At 48.4% G+C, this 18,242-nt stretch overlaps 2 protein-coding genes and 1 non-coding gene across 3 annotated transcripts; 1 reads left to right on the top strand and 2 right to left on the bottom strand.

Annotated features, from left to right (window-relative positions):
- Window positions 1–126: 126 nt before the first annotated feature.
- F5Y00DRAFT_260957 (uncharacterized protein) lies at window positions 127–12,900 on the bottom strand (the record flags this gene model as incomplete). Its single annotated transcript, XM_048011110.1, has 10 exons — window positions 127–221; window positions 277–621; window positions 675–4,409; window positions 4,523–4,690; window positions 4,772–4,831; window positions 4,881–5,441; window positions 5,492–8,288; window positions 8,343–8,815; window positions 8,869–12,796; window positions 12,853–12,900. The coding sequence occupies 10 exons, from the start codon at window positions 12,898–12,900 to the stop codon at window positions 127–129; spliced, it is 12,210 nt and encodes a 4,069-aa protein (XP_047866158.1).
- A 1,920-nt stretch (window positions 12,901–14,820) lies between these two features.
- On the top strand, window positions 14,821–14,923 carry F5Y00DRAFT_t58. The gene has a single exon. It is a non-coding gene; the product is annotated as a tRNA-Ala (tRNA).
- A 95-nt stretch (window positions 14,924–15,018) lies between these two features.
- On the bottom strand, window positions 15,019–16,592 carry F5Y00DRAFT_233961 (beta-lactamase/transpeptidase-like protein). Its single transcript, XM_048007371.1, has 2 exons — window positions 16,169–16,592; window positions 15,019–16,115 (listed from the first exon to the last, which is right to left on the bottom strand). Exons 1-2 carry the CDS (start codon window positions 16,516–16,518, stop codon window positions 15,263–15,265), a joined length of 1,203 nt encoding a protein of 400 aa, XP_047866157.1. The 5' UTR covers window positions 16,519–16,592; the 3' UTR covers window positions 15,019–15,262.
- Window positions 16,593–18,242: the final 1,650 nt, after the last annotated feature.

The raw sequence follows: 18,242 nt of genomic DNA, 5'->3' as shown, positions 1-18,242 counted from the left end.
ATCATGCACACCCTACCCCTATCCTCGTTTTTTATGCTGTACAAGACTGATGCAATCATGACGCCGAGGTATAACACGGCTATGTCTTGTTGTTTCATCGACTTTATGACTAGACTTGGTTGTCCTTTAGGCGAAGCCGAAGTAGTCACTGCCAGCTGTGATGGCCTTGAGCACCTGCTTACGGAGAATGTCGTAGCTATCATACTCGGGCAAATCGAGCTCTGCGTAACTATTAGTAAATCATATCATGTTGAGAGCAAATAGGACAATACTTACGGTTAAAGCACGTGTGAGAACTTGGTAGACGGTCCTTGTTCCCGTAGTCGCGGTGGATATTGAATCGATTGACTCCGTTCATACCCTCGAGCTCCTTGAAGCCATTAAGAGGCACTTTACTGGTTCCCGTGACGAATTGTAAGAGCTTTGCGCGTTCCTCCTTGTCGAACGATCGGACTGCGCGCCAGAACCACTGGATCTGCGGGGAGGATGGCGAGTAGTTGTGGTATTCCGTGTTGCTCTTCCAATCATCTATATCAACGTCCGGCAGACCAGAGATCAATAGCTCTAATTCCTGCTCGTTGAAGATAGATACGAGTTCAGCGGGGATGATTTCGTGGAAGCCTGTTCATAGGTCAGTCTAGCTTTCAGAAATGTCGAGGGGGTTTATATCTTACCTTTCAGGAAATTCTCCATCTGGTCCTTGACCGATGTTAGTAGCTTGTGTTCAACTACTAGGCGCACATATTCGTGCTTATTCTCTTCCGTCACAGGCACGTTGCGGCCATTTTCTCTGAGGTCGTGGATCCTGGTAACGCCGAACTCATCATCCTCAACCGAGAACGTCTCAGTGATAATATCAGTGATGTCGTTGTTCAGCATCCAGGAGAGTGATTTGTAGTAATCCGGATCAAAGGACTCCATATCCTTGACCGACACTGGCTTGCCTAGGATTCGTTTGTAGACCGCACGGCTGAAATAGCAATCAAGTAGACGGCCCTCGTACAAGGCTTTGCCGATGATTCTCCCGATGAACTTAAAAAACATGAGATGCTCATCGTTTATACCACTGAGCTTGTTGGGGTGGAATGTCGTTCGGTCGCTTGAAACAGGCACGAATAGGGCATAGTTGGCGTCGAACATCTGTCGTGAGAGAACCTGGAACCATTCCCTGGTGACACCGCCGGCATCTACACCCTCTTCGCCATGGAATCTAATGCTCAGCTTTCCGAACTTCATCTCCTCGCCTGTCTTGAAGTATAGCGACTTGAATGAGTCGTGGAAAACATGTTCTCGGCGAACTTGCAGCTGTAATAACGGATGTGGCCGCTGACTGACGTGCTGTTTGTTGTGAACGCTACGGTTGAACCAACTGCGCTTATTATCGAACTCCAGGACTTTAGGATTCTTGACAAGGTTGGAGAAGGTGCCTTTCATAAGGGATGGATTGTTGCGAACAAGTTCGTTCAGGATCCGGCGATGCTCTTCCGTGAATGTGAAGAACAGACCTGCTAAGTGCGACTCCGGCTGCGGGCTCGTAAAAACCATGTCCTTGCTGGCTTGGCTCTGGGACGACTCGTTTTGGGTAGTATCCTTGCAGACAACCATGAGAGCCTCGATCAAGGGGAGAAGAATGGTAGCTACGTTAAGCAGGCTATCGCGTTCGCGAATTGCGCTCAGGCAGGCGCTCAGCTTCTCCCATAAGGCGTTGAAGGTTGAGTTACGGTAGAGAGTAGCGAGTAAATCTTGCTTCTTAGTATTATCAGAATCAAAACCTTCTGTTGCATCCGACTTTTTCTGTGCGAACAGGTGATCGAGAGCTGTAAGCACACGAAGAAGTTTATTCTGGTCGGAAGCACCAGGAGAAAATTTGGCCAGAGCGACTCCCTGGATCTCAGTGCCTGAAGCAGCGTTCTGAATATGTGGTAATAGCTCGTCTAGGTGAACGACGATCTTCTCGCTTAAGAGCTGGGCCTGACGAGCAAGCTCCTCGCCAAATACCAGCATTGCTCCGGGAATCACGGACAAATTCTTGATAGTTGATAGGGTCTCCTTGAAAGTTTTAGAACTGCACTCTCGAGCCACAAAGATTTTAATGATAAGAGTCAGGTTATGCACCGGGATAACGGGCGGGTGTAGCTGCTTAATTCGCTTAAGCATCGCCTGCTTTTCTAACGCCTTAGATGATTCGGCGTCAGCAGCCGAGGTGCCAGAGGGCTCATTTTCCTCAGTAGGGCTACCTGCGGCACGTTCCCCGGCTTGCTCCGACGTGCTTGCATTGTTATTTCCTGTAGCCTCTGTATTATCGGCTGCCGCGGTTGTGGGATCTGCGGGCGCGGTTGTTCCGGGCTCTGCTGCGTTTGTGGCTTGGGTATCGATTTTCTTGATAGCTTCTGCAGCTTCTTTCTGCTTGCGATCCAAGGCGAGTAGCGGGCCCGTCACTCGGCTTAATAGTTGCGACAAGCTATCCATGATAGAAGAACTTTCCATGACAAGATCGCGATCAAGAAGAGCAAGCAACGAGTTGATGGCATACTTGTTGGCCTTCACATCTTTACCTTTTCCTTTGCGGCTGAGACTACGTTTGATAGTAGTAGTGCTAACCCCTTCGTGCTCGGTGAGGAAGAGAGAAGGCACGTGGATATTCTGATCTGCAAGGTAGCATAATAAATCAAGGCATTGCTGGACGATCAAGAGCGGTGATGTCTCCGAGCTCGTCTGGACGGAACCGGTGTTGCTTATATTTGTCAATGTACGTTTCAGACTTTGGGGAGTTTGAGTCTTAGTATCGACTTCTTTAGGCTGCTTGGCCTTGATAGACAGTGACGCGAAACTTCGCTCGACGGCGTCCACATCGGTTGAGCCTTCCTGCAAGATCTTGAGTAAATTGCTAACGACATCAAATCGGGTTTGTCGATTTTCGCAGACATCCTTGAACAATGATTTCAAAGAAGTCTCCAGAGATCCGCCCTTCATATTGATGAACATTAGACGAAGTAAGGTATAAACGCCTGGTTTATCCAGCATTTGCACAACTGTTTTTCGGTGAGGCTTGTCTCCTTCAGTCGTTCCAGTGGGCTGAGCACCATCTCGTGGCCGGCTGGTGCCGGGAGACGGTCTATCATGGTGGGCAATAGGGTTGGAAGATCGGACAAGTCGGCGTGCTTGAGCTGCGAGATCGGGCGGCAAAGAGTCAATGATATCTGCACCTTGATCCATGAGAACTTGCTCACGAAGCGCGGGTGGGAACGTCATTAATATACTGGCAGTGTCCATGTCCTGGGCTTCGGCCGTTTGGCCGGAAATGATCGTCTGGCGTCGCATCTCCTCTCGTTCCCGTCGGCGCTGTTCTGCCCGCTCCTGCTGGACAATCTCGAGGCGAAGTTCATCTGGCAAAGCATCCAAAAACTCCTGGAATACCTCGGTCTGCTCTCCTGATCCTCCGGGTGCCTCTCGGGCTTCAGCTCTGCGTGTGCTAACTGTCTGGGCAATGACTTCTTCTCTAAATTCTTCGGGAAGCGCCTCGAGATAGTCGGGGTCAATACCCAACTCTGTAATATCCACTTGCTCACCTCTTATCATAGTGAACGCGCGCGGTTGCGTGGCGGTCGACTCGTCTTCTGTTGTAGACGATGGTACGTCAGATGCCTCTACGCCTTCCATGGCCTCCGGCTCTTCGTGGCCACCTTGCTCGCCTTCCTGAGTAGTAGCCGTCTGGGATTGAGCTTGTGCAAATTCGGCCGCCGCTCGTTCACGCTCTTCGGCCTCCTGCTTCTCCCGAGCAGCTTTTTCCTCGGCCTCCTTAGCTTCCCGTGCTTTTCTTTCTTCCTCCTCACGCTTCTTGCGTTCCTCCTCTTGCTGTCGTTGACGCTCAACTTCCTTAGCTTTGAGCTCCGCCTCGTGTTGAATGGCAGGTGGTACAAGGTAGTAAAGAAGCGCTGGGACAAGGCGGTGAGACTTCTCCGTGTATTGCATCCCGAAGATCATTTTGACTTCTTCCGTCCATCGAGTCATTGTTGATTCGGACGTGAATGAGGTTGCGTGGGTAGGTTCTTGGTACGTCTCCCTGCGGTTGTCCGAGCGTGATTCCCGTGCTGTGCTAAATGGGAAATGAATGTCGTGTATGTCGCCACGTGGTCCCTGTGTTATCTGAAAATGAAAAGCTTGTCCATGGCGGTGTATCGAAGCGGGAAGGGATGCCACAAGATCATTAATGAGGGACATCGGACTATCGATGTTACTACCTCCAAATAGGCCTCCAGGGAATCCTAGGCGAACTAGGCCACCGAGGTGAGGCGGGCGAGGAGATCCATCTCTACCAGTCTCGTTGCCCCGGCGAAGTAGGGGATTTAACCCATCTTCGTTACTAGTAGGTCGTGGATCGTGTCGATTACGAACGAAACCCCGCGGATCTACGTATGCGTTAGCGTATCAATATAATATTAATGGCAAAGGGGGGTTAAACTGGTAAATGTAACGATCAAAGGGATGCGATATATGTATATGGGATGGGTTCTTCACGTACCACCGAAAGCCATCTCTCGAGACCCCATCATAAATGGGATAGGAGGGAAGGGACTGCGGGTGCCGTGTCGATGCCGATGATGATGACCGAGAATAGCTCCGTGGGGTTCTACCACAAGGGTATCCCAGCCTAAACTAGGGGGCCCAGCATCGCGAGGTGGTGCATCATCTTTGAAGAAAGGCAAATATTATCAGCCTCTTCCGGCTCTAGGCTCATGGTGGGAATTGGGGAGGGGGCCAAATAACTTACTAGGGAAGTCATCCTCATATGCGTATTCATCTTCCATATCGTCCTCTTCATCTTCGTCCTCTGGATTACTAGTTAGTATGTGATGTCGTAAATAGTGTGGAGCACCTACCATCTTCATCTTCATCTTCCATATAGCGTTCGTTGAGGGCATTGATCTCATCGGGATGCTCAAAGTTCTCCTCCTCGATAGCACGCATAATATTACCGAATCGCCCCAGTCCATCGACATCATCCAAGTCTCTCAGCTCAGCAGCTTCTTGCAGATCCTGAGCTTCTGCGTCGTAATCAATCTCTTCTATGTCGTCCTCGTCCTCGTCTTCTTCTTCCTCATCATCTGTATCGCTCTCCCATCCTGAAACGCCATCATCCTCGAGCGGATTACCCTCATCGTCAACAATTTCGATGCGGTCCTCTGTTTCATCCATGTCGTCGGAATCAAGATCGTCGTCCTCGCTACCATCTTCATCATCTTCATCCATGTCATCATCTTCGTCATCATCATCATCATCCATTGTGACTTCAATGACGCCATGGTCTCCTGATAGCCCCTCGATAGGACCCATGCCTTCGAGTTCCTCGTCGTCTCTTTCGCTAACGTCCTCTTCGCGATCTTCGGATTCGTACCCCATGTCATCATCGTACTCGTCGTCGTACATCTCTTCATCTTCATCTACGCGAGTTAGTACAGTAAATTAATAATAAAGGAATATGAGCACATACCATCTTCCGAATCCCCTGAATAGTCCTCGTCTCGATCTCTGCCAGGTTCTAACATACCAAGAGCCGAGTTTCGATAGAGATCCGGAGTCTCTTCTCGATCATCATCGATGTCTGAGAGAGAGCTTGCCGAGAACGTCTCCTCATCGACATTCTCCTGGGTCGGTACGGTAGGGATGATATTGGAATGGCTTAGATGAATGGCGGTGCTGGTCAAGATTCGCAACACGCGAAGGATATACTTGATGGTTCGCTTCACGGGTGGAAAGGCAAGGTCGATGTCGGCAATAGAGGAAGTGAGCGCGGTAAGGTAGCCCTTTTCATACATAAGACGTCGAATTTGAGCCTGCGATCTTTCAACAGGATCATGAATATTTCGAGATGAGACGGGGGTATCCTTGTCCTTGTCGCCCATCATCAGATGCATAACTTCTGCTAAAGATAGCATTTTTGCATATCGACTGTCAAAGGGTTCGTTAGATGTGGCGGCATCCTTATAGGATCTGAGTACCGTATCCAGGACGAACTTTCGTACAAACAGCAGATCCGGCTCATCGTCGTAATCGTATTTGTCTCGGCCCTGCTCAACAGGCTTCTCCCCCGTCTTGCTTACGAGGGCGACTAAGAGATTTAGTGTCTGTACGGATGTGGCATATCTCTTCTTAATCATCATCGCATCTGCAGTGCTATCCAGGTGGCTTGTGTAAAGCAGATCGTTAAGAAGATAATTCAAAACACTAGATCGAGGTTTAATAGGAGTATTCGCATAAAGCGGCAGGCTTCTCTTGAAGTTTATAAACTCAACCTTCGTGCGGTTATAGCTCTGGAGTAGTTCTGCCAGACAATGTAAGAGGAAGCAGCGATAGATGAAGATAGGATGTTCTTCAGCCTTAAATGTAGTCTTAATTTTCTTCTCTTTACTATCGGTCGTGCGACCTTCAGCTTCAGTAGTTCCACTGGAAATCCCACCAGAAAGAGAAGATGATGATGCTTGATCACCTGGCTTCTTAGCATCCTTCGGAGGTTGCGCTGGCTCCTTGTCGTCTACTTCCTTGTAGTTTAGTAGTTCACATAGTAAGAAATGGACCACGCCATCGGGGTTCTCGAGTACAGGACGTTTAGTATCGGGTTGACGAGGCTTAGAAGCGTCTACCATCTGCTTATCTTCACCCTCGGTGGACGGTTTCACATCTTGGATCGTCAAATCTTCGGTAGCCCGGACAGTGGGCGCCACATCATCTTTCGGGGTATCCGATTTCGTTTCTTTGAGAACTATCGACTGCCCACGTCCGTGACCGTTATCTGAGGGAACCCATCGGCTCATCTTCACCGTCTCATCTGCGACCTGGATAAATAACTTCGGATCACGAAGCGCGAGCTGGGAAAAACTTCGGATAAAACCAGTCGCATCCAGGGGTCGCGTATTTCGACCAGCGGCAAAGTAAGCTCTGATTTCACTTCTCATTATTTGTTTAATAACTTCCTCGTCTTCGACAATATGCCGGAGAATAGTCAAAATATAAGACGCGATTCGAGTTTCGTTAAGACGCACTGATCCAACGCCAGAAAGCTGCTTAGCGGTGACAAATAATCGCTGCAGATTCTTCTTGTCACCAATTAATCGTGCTATAGAACGATCACGAGTCAAAATGACCAAGATTCGTAGGACGGATACAGCCAACGACTCTTCCTTGCCGATCCGAGGTAATATCTCGAGTACCAAGCTCAAGAGCTTCTGGCGTTTGTCTTCTTTCACGTTGAGATCCTTAGGGGCCCATTGTAATGGCTCAACCGGCTCGGTCTCAGATGTTTGGATCTTCCATTTTATTTCTCCAGGCTGCTCATCGTCACTGAGGAGAATCTCAAAAATAAGGAGGACATAAGGTATCCAAGGGGAAAGTTCATCGGTAGATGGAGACGTTGGGACTTCAAGAAATTGCAAGAACTCGCCCACATTCCCCTTTAGTGTGTCAACGGTCGCTCGGAAGAAACTCTTGTCCTGGAGGAGAAGAGAAAGAAGGTGAGCATAAGCCGCAATGCTTCGCCCGTTGTCCTTCAGATCATCGTCCCCTGCGAACGACATAAGAGCATTGATCAACGTCTCCCCTATTTCTCGTCTCGAAGACAAATCATCGCCGGGGGTTCGTAAAATGATGGAGGAGATCAACTCGGAAACCTCGTACGTTGAGTCGGGGTGCGCTCTTATGACATCTAGACATCTATCGATAAGATTCTCGCGTAATTTAGCACGTTCTTCATCCAGATCCTCCTTGGCAACAACACCTCTCTTCGCAAGGTCTGCCTCGGTGTTCGCCTCAGCCGAAGGGCCCTGTGCAGGGGTGGTTGACGACGACGCTGCTCCATCGTCATCTTGCGGAACCGGGGGAGGAACAGGTGTATCTCGGCCATTGTTGTTTGACAGAGTCACGACCTGCCCTAAATCGCCCAAGATGTCCTCGTCAAGTAAAATGCTCGATGGTATTTCGGGAGTTTGGTCTAAAACCATTGGGTCATCCTCGTTAGCTTGCTCACTCGCTTGCACAAAGGCAGCGAGCTCATTAGGTACTGCGTTCTCCGGCAAATCCCGCTCAGGTATGGGGTTCCGGGTGCCAGCAACGCCTGACTCGTGTACTCTGCAGTACTCGACGGCTAACTGCCGGCTACCATTGGCCCGATAAATTCCTTCTCGAGCAAGTTCTTCCGAACAGGCCGTATCACTAATGACTTCTCTTACGTGATCGGCAACGGTTGGCCAATTAAATCGGAGCGACTTCGCCTGAAGATATGCTTGAGGGGTGTTCTGCAAATGATTAGCAATCAAATACAACAATAGTTATAGAAACCAGTAACAGACCTTGTCCGAACGCTTATACGCATTGCTTTCAGAGTCAGCGAGGGAAATAGACTTCAGGATTAAGATAATCTTTGCGAGGATGGGTGCTGAGCCTTTCTCAACTAACGGCGACTCCCAGAGTTCTCTCATCACCGGCAGTATGGCCATGCGCAACTCAACCACTAAGTTCGGGGCAACCAGAGAATCAGCTCGTCTATCGCTGCTCCCAACGCCCCGTGGAAGAACATTAACCTGGCTCACAGAGTCTGTGATGACCTTGCCATTAACTGCCATGATGTACAGGTCTAAGATCTTCTTCATGCCGATAACAGCAAGTCGCGACATGGAAGAGCCCTCCCCATCTTTGTCCTCTTTGCAAATCTCATTCTTGAATGTACGCAATATCGAGTTCAGGAGTTCCAGCCCGCCATATTTCTTGAATGCAATCAGGACAGGCACGATTATCTGGTTTGCGGATTGCCGCTCCGAACGAGCTAGGTGAATTAGCATTAGGCGTATCAAGAAATTGAAATATAATGTCACTTACATTCTACCGTACGGTTTATCAGCATTTCATGAACGACATGCAACATGATAATCCAATAGTGGAAGTCCTTGTAGGTCTTTTCACGATCCGGCAACTCGAATTGCTCCAAGATCGCCTGGGCCAACTGCTCTGCTAATTGCATGTGGTGAACTCGTAAGTATAGATCTCGTTCACGACGAGGTAACAGAGCCTTGCCCAGGGTTTGGAAAAGCGGGAATGTAGCAGGCATCAATGAATGCAATAAAAGGCGGAGAGTTCTGTAATTCTGATAGCGCGGGCTTGATTGTTCACTCTTGGAGGGCCCGTCGTTGGGACTGGTGGTCTTGGCTGTCGGGAGCTTCCACAGAGCGCTAGATGATAAGACGTCTGGTAAGCCTGAGTCATCGGGCTCGGTGGTAGTAACATTTCCACTACTCGATGCAGCACCGCTAGATTGACCTTGTCGGTCCACGGATTGGCCTATCTTTCTGGTCGACCAATGCTCGGGAACGCTGCTAGAAATAGCCTCCTCTTCTAAGATTACAGCGCGCAGTAAGGGGCCAAGAGACTTAATCAGGCGGCCATAGTAGTCGAAAACAACAACCGGTTGGAGTGTGACCGTCTGCGACCGCGAGGAAAATGGGAAACACTGATAGAGCGTCTTTATGAGAGACTGGGTATTTAAGAGTGCCTTCGCAAGTTGAGTGCCACGGGAAAGTTTATCTGCAACGTCGTTACTGGCCTGGTCCGCTAGGTTCGTGTCTGCCTGAAGGAACGGCAAGAAGTATGAGCCTGGCTCTTGAGCCTGGGTAATCGGCTGAAGCACATCGACCTCGGCCTGAATCCTTTTTAGTAGAGAAGGTAACCCGATAATCGGAGTCGCCTCGATCAGCTGGGATACAACCAATTGTAAATTTCGAGATGCTAGAGAATCCCCAAAGTCATGCGGGAGACTCGGTGAAGTACTAAGATCAAGGAGCAACTCTATCCCGCCATTGTTGATCAGATTCATCTTAAGGTTCGTGTTACTGATATATTGGGACAAGAAGATGGAAAGTGCATAGATATAAGGCGTGATAGATGTATCAACCGTGGAACTGAACGATGTTGGCTCTTCATTTTCCACTTGCTGCGCGCTTGCATCAGCCATTTCGACATCAGCGTCATCCACAGTAGTGACAGCCTTGTCTTTGCCTTTATTTAATAGGGCCTCTCCAGATTCGCGCGATAGACCTTCATTCGCGATTACTTCTCGACCTTTCGAATCTTTCACGAGAAGCTTGGCTCCCCATTGAGAATCCCTAGCCTTCACCTTAGCAAGATGAGCGACTCGAGCGACCATATCTAAGACGGCGTTTGCTATAGCCGGTCTAAGCGAAGGGTGATGACGAGCAAGCTCGTCGAACCCACTACCAACATTAGACGCCACGCTCTCATCGGCCGCCATTACTCGGACGTGTTCGGGGCTCTCGAATATCTCGAAGTAGCTGTCAAACGCGCGAGACGCGACAACCATTTTCATACCAACATTGTTGAGAGAAATGGCATTCAAAACACCTGGCACATTCGTGATGGGTTCGGAGTTTGGTAATATACCACGAGCCAAACCATCCCGAGGGGCTTCCAGCTCATCCAACGATGGAGGGTGAGAGCGATTGTCGGGTTCAAGGAGATCAGGTGTCGAGTCATCCGAAGGCGACTCGGGGCTCTCATCCCGAGTTTCAGATGGGCCGGAATCCGTTCCGCTAGTCTGTACCGCCTGTACCGGACGACCTGTCAGAGCTTGTAGATAGCTCTGGATCAAGCCCGCTTCGGATATAGCGGCGAAGCTCGTGGGATCGTTGTTCAGGAAGTCGCTCAAAATAATAACGGCATTAGTCCACACTATAGAACCGAACTTCGCCATGTTCTCAATGATCTCGCGCATACTGTGAAGCAGTGCAGATTTATCGACGAGGTTCCTCAGTAGTCGATCAGTGTTTCCACCGAATGAGAAGGCATTCGACATCACATGATGGATGAACTTCAGGATAAATTTTAGGTTCTGTTGTTGATAGAAGGGTATCTCATAATCAACAACCTGGGAACGATGAGTAGCGGGTGTTCCCTTGTCCTCCGTAATGAGCTTCCCTGCGAGTTCAACTTCATGAGTAACTAAATTGGTGATAGCATCAAGGCCACCGGCATGTATCAAAGTCTGGAATGAGGTCTGGACGTTATAGACCAGACTATCCAAGAATCCTACCAGAGTGCCGTATGTGCGTTCTGCTATATTAGACCTAATATTGAGGACCTCGACCATAATGTCCAGCAATCCAGCCGAGATAATCTCAGGCGTGTTACGATTGGTATTGTTAGCCATGGCCATTGTGATATGAAGTGTAAGAGAGAACAGATTGTCACGCCATTCGTCTTCCTCACTATACCGCTCTCCAGAATCGTCATTCTTCATCTCGTCGACGGCCTTCCTGATGACATAGAGCAATACGCCGTGGTTTACAGTCGCGTTCAACGCCGAGAATATATCTGGTAGCTTGTTATGGAAGCCGGAAATAGCTTCCAGTAGCGATAACGCGATCGATTGTAAATCGATAGGTACTACCGCAGCGCCATCGGCGGCGGGGTGGATGAGTTCTGCGAGTTGGTACACAAGCTGAAACCGTCGCGGCTCATCGTTATCCTGCCTAAGGACTTTCTCGATAAACGTAGGCTCTATGTGAATATACGCCAGGTTTTGGATAGCCAACAGACGCGCTTTTAGTGCCTGTCGTCGAGATTCGACGGACCCCGTGAGAGCCTTAGCAACCCTAAGACGGTTCAAAAACTCGTACTTGGTCTCTTTCGGAAGATCTGCTGGAGCCCTAGCGAGAAGTTGATAGATCGGTGTCGAGCACACTGAGGCATGAGATATCTCCAAAGACTTCTGTCCAGGAGGAGAATTCTCATCCCGACCTACGGCTGGAGGCCGAGAGGCGGAGGATGGGCTGTCCTCCGATGCTCCCTGACGGCTTGTGCGGGGGGTAGACTGCGTTAAACCAGTCGTGCTACTTCGCCTTAGAGGCGTCGGGGTTGAAGGCACATTCGAGGTTGTAGCTCGATCAGGTAAGGTCTGCTGCGTCGGCGCCTGAGAACCGTCTGAAATAGGATAGTACGTGAGCTTAACGTCGCCCCAGCCATTCCAACGTGCTTGAGAACCCGGGGATTCAGTGGAATCTGCCTTCGCAAGAGCGCACAGGTCATTGGCATACATGGTAGCTACATTCTTAGGGCTTCCACTGTGGGTCTTATCCTTATTCTTGCTAGACGAACCCGGAGTGGAGAGGAGCGAAGGCTCTAGGGATTTAGAGAGGGGCGTCTTGACAAAGGGTTGTGCAAGTTGTAGCACACGGTCGAGATCTATATTGTAATGGTTTGAGAGGAGAGATGGGTGTACTTGTCTGGCTGAAATCCCATGGATGCGTTTCACCGACGCCTGATAGCGCTGGGCCAGTTCCACGCCCACACGCAGAGTGGCACAGATGATGGCGAAGTCAGTACTGTTCAGAAGGTCGTTCAAGTGAGGACTGCTGCCGTAGATGCTGCGGTTTCCACAGTGATCCAGGAGCATCTGAGTGAACTTTAGGATAGCCACGATAAGGTCGACATCGCCATCCTTGCCATACCCTAATTCCGTTAGCTTGTCTGGGTCGCTCGACTGTTCCTCGCCGTCAACGGAGCTGGATCCCAATAGAACTTCACAGCCAAAGTCTCTACTCTGAGGGCCCTCGTTCAACTTGTAAATCGAGCAGAACGATTCCAGAAGCTCGTCGAAGCGATTCAGTAACGGGATCCAGTGATACAAATCACCTCTCGGGAAAGGCCATCGCGAAGGAAATGTCGCAAGGACTTTAGGTAGGAGAGGTAAGGGTGTGGAGGTCGCATTATTAACGAACTCCTGCAACCAAGGAGACTAGAGAAAAATTAGCTGACCGCATGGGATAACAGATAATATGCAAGAGTACTTACCATAGTCTCCTTGTGCTTGGCTTGCATGGTCTTCGATATCTTTCCCATAGTGAAGGCCGGGGCGGCAGAGCCGCAAAGAATATGTCAGCTCCCCCTCCACTACTAAAGTTTAGGTGATCGGTGACGACAATTTGACTCGCGACGCGGGAGCGTCCAAAATAGCTTGGACGGCTCCTCCAGTATGGTGTCTCGAACTACTCGTCGGTGCACAAGGCGGGGTGACGGAGTGCAGGGCCTTGTGGGGTGTGTAAGTTGCAAGGTTAAGCCTCGTCTCGAATATCAGCCTTGCGGGTATAAAAAAAAAGAGATTCGGTTGCAGAGGCGCTCCGATGAATTCACGGCTGACTCGGGAGATGGAGGAATCGATGAAAGATAGGCTCCGAGCGTCGCAGAGATGCAAATTAAATAATTGGGTCGCAGGTGGACGATGCGCGGATGAGGGGCGACTGATGATGGATGATGTGAGGTGTAGAGATATGATGTCCGGCACAGTTCTCAGGAAGCTGAATTTTAGATAGGTCCAAGCGGGTGCAGGCCGCTGTACCACAGTTTTCCAGGATCAAGAAGAACGTGCTAAGTCGTGTTAGCTCTGGGATGAAGTAATATGATTCGCACCGAGGGCCTGGATATCTACTTGACTTGGTCGACGATGAGATGCAACTTTGGCGGAGTCGAGTTGATAAAAAAGAAAAATAGAACTAGTTTAAGAGGTGTTTGAAAGTTCGCGGCTGATCGGCCACTGCCCTTTGCGTAATGATTGCACTTTGTGGGGGGTGGTGCTTGCCATAGCAGCAAGTGTAAGAGTGGGGTCGCAGCCGGCGGTACGATTATTGTACTGTACAATCCATACCTTAGGTGTAGGTAGCTACCTACCTCTTACCTCATCAGGTGTTTACATACGAAATAAGCTCGAGTACCTATGGGCATTGCAAAATGCACGCACTCTCAATCTCCAAGATGTATACATAACGTACCTAAGTATTATATTTACACGTGTTGGTACATGCTACTGTATTTACCGATACTTGCTGACAATTGAGAACCTTCCATAGCTCCATCTCACTACTCTGTTTTTCTCCTCTCTTTGTCACGGACCGCGTTCAGCGACAATTCAAACGAGCATCCCCTCATAATCGATATGAGCCTATCAGAAAATGCATTGTCCCTACTATTGAGTAGTATTATAGAGTCTAAAACAAAACCATTGAATCATCCTCAGCAGAATTTTCCAAAGGTCGCAGCCCAACGTCTAACAAGTCATAAGTCAATACTGCGTGCATTCTGCTCGTATGTATGTGTTATACCGATGGGGACCATTGCTGCCCAGTGCACTCGTGGAGACCTTATATATTGATTCCTGGTCGAATCGCCGGGGTAGTTTTTCTGGGTAAGGTATTTACTGCCCCATGTTACATGCAGATTGCTTGGAAGAGTTTCTACTTGGAAATCTTCAATTGAAATATTGGTTTACAAGAGTCTCTAGGTCGAAACCCCCTACCCTTAGAGCATATTCCTTCCCGTCAGTTTTTATCAATGACCGGAATACCTCGAACCCGATTATGAAACAATGCTAGACGATAGCTATTAACAGTTAAAGTAACCTGTGTTATCACGTAGCAATAAGTGAGTGACACTCACCTCTCGCACACGTAACCTACCCGGTAGCAATATTAATGCTACATCAGCGCAAAGTTACCCTTTCTCCTATCTTTAAGGTAGTTACGAGCACATGTCCCGGTGGATATTATATGATCTAGACATGACTATCGCTCTCGCCATAGTCGTATATGGGGAAGCGGTCTATGTAGCATTGGTGTAGAGCTGCTATTAGTATCTGCATGTAAGTAAGATGTCTACACGTTGGCAGCGCCATGGTACAGCGTAGGGCGTCAAACTAGATCTTGCATTGTCTTTTGAAATATAAATCCTAAAAGTTCGCTGCCAATCACAATTCGATATTCGGTATTCGGGCTTGTGGTTTAGTGGTATAATACTCCCTTAGCATGTGCGTGATTTCACGATCATTTGTACAACTTGGGAGTGGTCCGGGGTTCGATTCCCCGCGAGTCCATCTCTGAGAGGTTAGATTCCTCTTGTGCCACTCTTTTTGATACTTTTTTGTTCTATTCATCCCACTTTTTTTCTTTTTCGATTCCTACCTTGTGAGGTATCTAACAATTCTTTATGAACTTCATTCCGTCCACAACGTCGAGATAAGTTACTTCTTCGTAAAATACACACGTAGTCAATAACGACCTCAATTATTAAAACATGCGATGATTACAGACATCCGAAATATCGGATGCTGTAATGAACTTCACCGTGGTAGTCAACGATATTGATTGAACTACTTAATACGTAATTCGCTTTAGATTACATAGAGCAATGTTTGACCAGGAGAACCGCCAAACTACTGCTTCTCATATTCTTCATACTGCTCATAGACCGACAGCTCAAACTGCGTCATCAACTCGATAATCTTCGCGTCTCCTATCGGTATCAGGTTTGTGAACAACGCGCCACACAAGCCGCCTTTTCTATCAATCCACCAGATCAAATTCGGCAGGCCACCCCAAGACATAGTCCCGGCCTGTCTTCTGCCAACTTCGTCTTCAAGGCCGATCTCTCCGCCGAGTCCGTAATCCATCACCTGGTGGTCTATATCAAACGTGTTACCAATAACCCGTCGGGACTCCTCGTCGGAATGGAGTATATGGTTCAAAGTCTCCTTGCCTTCGGGTCCCAACTGCGGTCGGAACATTTCGTCGACGAGTTCCTTGCTCAGGACCCGGCCGTCGTTTGCGCATAGGCTCTGTAGTATGTTCAGATAGCTCTCTGCGGATCCCCAAGCTGCCGCTCCGCCGTACGCATCCTCCCTATCCCCGTATTGGAACAGGTAGCCCTCTGTCGTCGGATGTAACTTTCCGTCCTTGTCCCTGAGAGTCATCCCCACCTTACGCGACTTCGTCTCCGGCCTTGAATTAGGAGCAAAGGTTATGTGATGCATGTTAAGCGGGTCCCAGATGTTAGCCTTCATGTATTCCTCAAGGGACAGTCCAGAAAACCGCTCGACGAGTTTACCCGCCCAGTCTATGCTTGTGCCGTACTGCCAGCCTTTTCCAGGCTGGAAAACGAGCGGTCGTGAGAACTCGGACACGAGATCCTTGGGAGGACTCGTAGGAGGACCTGTGAATTTTTCTAGCTGCTGGAGCTTAGGGGAGAACATTTCCATGGTGAGTCCACTGGAATGGGAAAGTAGGGTTCTTCGTCCAGGAATTAGTAACCCTCAACTGAAATGAGATCATGAAATACTCACCTCAAAGTGACTGGCTCTTTTCGGTCTTCAAAAATAGGCTTCCCTTCCGCATCAAAATCCTTCAATACCTTCAACGCGGCGACTTCCGGGAGCACTTTTCCAACATCCTCGTCTAAGCCAATATGTCCTCGTTGGACTTGTTGCAAAGCCGCTACGGATGTTATAAGTTTCGTACAGGACGCCATCCACACAACACTGTCTGTCTTGAATGGCTCCCCGTGAGCCGTCTTGCCAAACGATTTCTCATATCTAAACTTCCCCGTGGCATCAGCGGCCACAAGGGCCACGCCCGGGATTTCGCCAGCCTGGTAGGCGGCCTCGAAGACGGCTTCGTGGGGGAACTTGGCCATTGTATAATCGATATAGAGTAAGGGGCTTTATGAGTAGAGCGTATATGTTAAGCTATCCTTGTGAATTGTTGAGCACAGTCGTGATTGATCAACTGATTCCATTTTGGTTTCCATTGTAGCCTTATATATACAGAAAAGCCAGCGTCTTCATCTAGCTACTATGTATATCATTGCCGAGGATCCTTCAGCCATGAAGTTACAGAGTGTGGTTAAGATCCCTTGTTCAAACCATCCGCCCACCTAAATTAGCAGATATACCCCCTCGTCCCATAGATGCGGCGCAGAGAGATCCATGCGGACTTGCCCAATCTAGCATTTTACGACCATCCCGCAAACCTAGATTTCTGCACAGCTACAGCTTGAGCATTGCATCAAATAGTAAGAGTTTATTAATAATTACGAAGCAAGCGATACCGTCACATCTCCAAAGTACGACTGCGCCACAACCGTACCTATGTGCATGTTTGGTGATGATTCATCTGGCGTAGAATTATAGTCCCGATACCCGGTGGGATTAGTCGTGAACGGACGAACTGGAGACCGCGTCTATACTCGAATAGTATAATGGTCCAGCGCGAAAATCGGACTTTCACCGATTCCCCGAGAATAATTCACTCCGCAGCTATTATATCCGATTCGGATATATGTAGTAATAGATATAGTTTTTTTAATTTAAGCATAAAGTCTTCTTATTTAGAAAGTGCCTTAGGTTCCTTTAATTAAGACGTAGATATAGCCAACGTAACACCCCGGAATATATTGAAGTTGAAACGAGTATCCATTCCCCTGTCCAGTTATATCGACTTTTCCCCAATACTTAACTTGAAGGTTCTGTTGCTCCATATCCTTGAATCGTCAAAATCTCTAGTACAATCTTCTTTTGATCTTGATCAGTAGGTGTAGTGTATGCTATAAGCTTATAAATTCTTTCTCTAGATAGGTTGCTTCCTCACCTCGGTGTCAACCCTGATGGCCGTCTGACACCACGTACTATTCAGACTGATCTCACTCATTGCTGAGCTAATGTTATGCAAGATACGAAGAACGACGAGGAAAGCAACTACATTGTCACCCGAATAATTACAAATACAAGTACGGGGCGGCTGGCGCACATTCATGATTCACCAACCCCTTTGTTCTACCGTCTCGGTAATCGCAGGGATAACTTTCTAATACTTTACGAAACGCCCTTCCTGCTCATCTTTTGGTCTAGTGACCTAGCCTAGGGATATCCCGAGAGTCCATTGGAAGTTTTGATAGCAGACTGCTTTATCCCAACGTGTCCTTCCATTCCGGATTGCCTAGATTTCTCTGCAAGTGTTCTCGAAGGACATCATGCTGGTTTTCTGTCAATGGCCACTCTGCAGCTCTATCTAACTGTGAACTGAATGGAGACGCGCAACTTTGGATACGTCTTTTGAGAAAGCACCTCACAAAAGAGCCGGCCACGGGACAGATCTTTAAGAGATATCTAATTCATACTGGTGGCAGTTGAAAATGTGTTCATATATAATTCAGACTTGACAAGATGGAGAAATTTCTGCCTCTAGACTCTACTGTGGCATATACTTACCTATCAAGCCTATATAAAAAGGAAATGCCTTCAATAAAGCTCGACTACGTGAAATATATTTTTTAACTTAATAATAAGCAAGGATCCACATGAGATAGGGTTACCATATGGATATGTATATATAAGTAGTTCGGTTCTTAGCAATAGCTTG

Source organism: Daldinia vernicosa (assembly GCF_022497035.1).
Source record: "Daldinia vernicosa strain CBS 139.73 unplaced genomic scaffold F5Y00scaffold_16, whole genome shotgun sequence".
Classification (NCBI taxonomy): domain Eukaryota; kingdom Fungi; phylum Ascomycota; class Sordariomycetes; order Xylariales; family Hypoxylaceae; genus Daldinia; species Daldinia vernicosa.
Note: the sequence above shows the minus strand (reverse complement) of the source record. Positions and strands in the feature narration are given on the sequence as shown.

Bases quoted from the DNA above. Each gene is read 5' to 3' on its own strand.
- F5Y00DRAFT_233961 (XM_048007371.1), bottom strand. From the start codon at position 16,518: ATGGCCAAGTTCCCCCACGAAGCCGTCTTCGAGGCCGCCTACCAGGCT. The intron at 16,116-16,168 runs GTGAGTATTTCA...TCCTGGACGAAG, and splicing joins AAAGAGCCAGTCACTTTGAG to AACCCTACTTTCCCATTCCA.